Raw genomic sequence first — 3,125 nt, forward strand, 5'->3', positions numbered from 1 at the left:
TTATATTATATTTTGTTCTTCTATTTTATTTTTGGGCCGATATCACGATGCAGCTGAACCTCATAGTGAACCTACTGTTTTCAGCCTCCATAGCAGTGGGAATGCAAGCACGAACCACCACACCTGTACTCTGTTGCTGCTTCAGTGTGTTCGGGGTGGGGCCGGTATGCCATGTAGTCCCGCGGACCGAACCCTGGTCCCTGAGCTTGTCTAAACAGATGTTTATTCATCTGAACTAATTATCTGACCCTTACATTTTAGATATACTTTCCAAAATACTGACAATTGGAACAATTGGAAAAGGTTAAGGTGGTAACCACGGTATGCTATATGCTTAATCGCTCCCACTCCTCCAATGTTACCTGACAAGATGCACCCTCTCTCAATATTTATCTAATCTTTCAAAGGCATTTACCATGCTATTCTTCTTGTAATGTGAAATATTCTTTCTTCACAGGAAATGGAAGACTTTGTGCAGAGCTCTGGAGAGCATGGTATTGTGGTGTTTTCTCTGGGCTCTATGGTCGACAACATGACAGAAGAGAGGGCCAATGTGATTGCTTCAGCTCTTGCACAGTTTCCACAAAAGGTTAGAAAATGCACACCCATGCTACACCAGTGCACATTTAATTTGTTCAATTCTACATTGCGTAAAATTGCAGAAATTCCTATGTGATAATTAGTGTGGTAGCTCTCATATAGAACCAAGCTATATAAATGACAAGGCTAATAAAAGAGTGAGGATTTAGTTCCTAATTATTTTGATGCTACATTGAAATTAGAAAGAAATACATTAACATGTTCAGTGGGTGAAGGTTGTCACTATGATACTACTTTTAGGCATTTGGAAGTGATAAAACGAGGCCCAAAGAATAGTTCTGCAGAAGAAAAAACTGGAGTTTGATCCCCTGTGTACCCTGTTGAAACCCACCCCCGGGGCACGATGCAATGGCAACTGAGACTGGGCAAGGTGGCACGTGCCAGTAATCCCAGCACTTGGGAGACTGAATGCAGGAGTATCACAAGGTGACAGATGTGTACTGAATATGTATAAAAGAAAAGAAAACAAGTGGCAAAACCTGTACTGTCACATTGTCTTGTGGAATTCCTAAAGGCACAGAACAACCTAAAAGTGTTTCAGAAAGAGATGAAATCTGAGTTGTTAGCCTTGCTAGCATAAAGCAGTATGCAGGTATTGGAAAAAGTGAGTTTCTTAATGCTGTCTTTGATTCATAAAGAATCCTTGCCTTACAATTAGTTATAATTTTGGAATCGGCTCTGCAGTATGCTCTTCTAGAGAACACAGTGCATTAATACCATATTCTCCAGGTATGCTGCTTCTTTTACAATAGATTGAGACATTCAGGTAATTGAAAACAAGGAAAGTAAGAAAGATTGAAGCATAATCAAGCCTGAAAATGTAAGAGGTTCCCTATGTCTCCAGAAAATACAATTTGTACTAGTTTTCTGTTATATAGAATGCAAATTTAATTGTTACATATTTCTGAACTATTTTTCTATTTTCTGTCAAATATATTATTATTGGCATCAGTATGATTCTTAAGGCAACAGTCAGAAGTTACTTCTCACTTTCTCACATTTAAAAAAATGCATATATAAATGATGCTTCAATACATGTGTATGCCTTGGTAATTTCAAAATATTACATCATCTTGTAACTTGGTGTAGAAAGAATTTTTCTGGCACCTATAATTTGTTTGTTGTCCATGAGTATCATGGTCACTTTTTGGAAAAAGAAACATTATAAAGAAATCCAGGACCTCCAGTTTTCTTTTCTTTAAAGGTTTATTTATTTATTTTGTACTGTGGCTCGCCACACAGTACAGATTCATACTGATCATGTTTGCCTCAGCCTTCCCTGCGCTGGGATTGCACACGTGTGCCACCAAAACCAGTTACAGAGTCCCGCTCCGTGCAGGGGCCAGCACAGCAGTGCTGCGTATAAAAACATGCTCCTTGCACTTGGCAGGAAGGTACTTGGACCACAGATCAAGCTCCACAGTCCTTTCCACCTATTTTCAACAGTCACACAGAACTCTCCAGACTAGCACTAATGATGAGATGGTGAATTCATGTTGAATTTTGAAATGAAACTTTTCTAGGAGAAATACTTACTTTTTTTGTAATTAAAGCATGTTTTGTGAAATATATATATATATATATATATATATATATATATATATATATATATTTTACTTTGGTGATTCTTTCCAAGAGTTGATAAAAGGGTTGAGGGATAGCTCCATGATCTAAGCACCTTCCTAGCAAGCTCAAAGACCAGGGTGAGATTCCCAGAACAACATACTCTTCAGGGCGAGTGAACCCTGGAATGTGTTGGCCTCAAAACTTGTCATGGTGGTTCATGCCTATAATCCTAGCACTGGAGAGACAGACAGGTGGATCACTACGAGGCTGAGCTGTACAGCGAGATACCATACCAGGTAAATAAATGAATAAATAAAGGGTTCTTTTTAAAAAAAGAGCTCATAAGACTTTTTATTTTTCTGGAACCGGGGATTGAACTCAGGCCCTTGCACTTGCCAGGGAAGCACTTATTCCACTGAGCCATCTCCCAGGCCCAGCAGAAGGATTTTTTTTTTTCTCCGAATGCCTTCAGGACAGGTTTGGCTGCCTTGAGTTGTGGGAATTGAACCACAGCAACCTGAGCCTGACAGCTTTGTGGAAGCAGCCACTTAAAAAACTGAGCTAAGGGTCAGAACCACTCATAAGACTATTTTTTGTAAATGAAAAATGATTAAAGTGTAATAAAATATTTTTAGATTATTTTATGACTGATAGCATTAAAATACAAAATGCAATTTTAAATTGAAGCACTGCATGTTACATAAAGGACTTGCTTTTAACAATTTTTTATTTGATATGATTCAATGATGATTTCATTGCAATTTCTTAAAATGAATTTATCATTCATCATCTCATATGTGTCTCCATTTATTAAAAATAATTTAAGATGAAATAGGAAACTATGAAGAGAAAATATGTACATTGTATTTGTCTTTGTCTTTTTCACATTATTAAATCTTGATCTTGTTTTCACCATTAACATATAGACCACATTTAAATTAGTTATAGTTGAACATATA

The 3,125-nt window shown here is 37.2% G+C and overlaps 1 protein-coding gene across 1 annotated transcript in view; it reads left to right on the forward strand.

The window, feature by feature from the left end:
* Positions 1 to 457: 457 nt before the first annotated feature.
* Positions 458 to 3,125, forward strand: part of LOC101578263 (UDP-glucuronosyltransferase 2B18-like) — a gene marked incomplete at its 5' end in the record, with an annotated part of 6,093 nt that continues 3,425 nt past the window's right edge. The window contains one exon of the mRNA XM_023708794.1: positions 458 to 650. Within this exon, the coding sequence (XP_023564562.1) occupies positions 458 to 650 (193 nt within the window). The remainder of the gene's footprint in view (positions 651 to 3,125) is intronic.

The sequence above is a fragment of the Octodon degus genome, unplaced genomic scaffold (genome assembly GCF_000260255.1).
Source record: "Octodon degus isolate 3935 unplaced genomic scaffold, OctDeg1.0 scaffold01726, whole genome shotgun sequence".
Taxonomy (NCBI): domain Eukaryota; kingdom Metazoa; phylum Chordata; class Mammalia; order Rodentia; family Octodontidae; genus Octodon; species Octodon degus.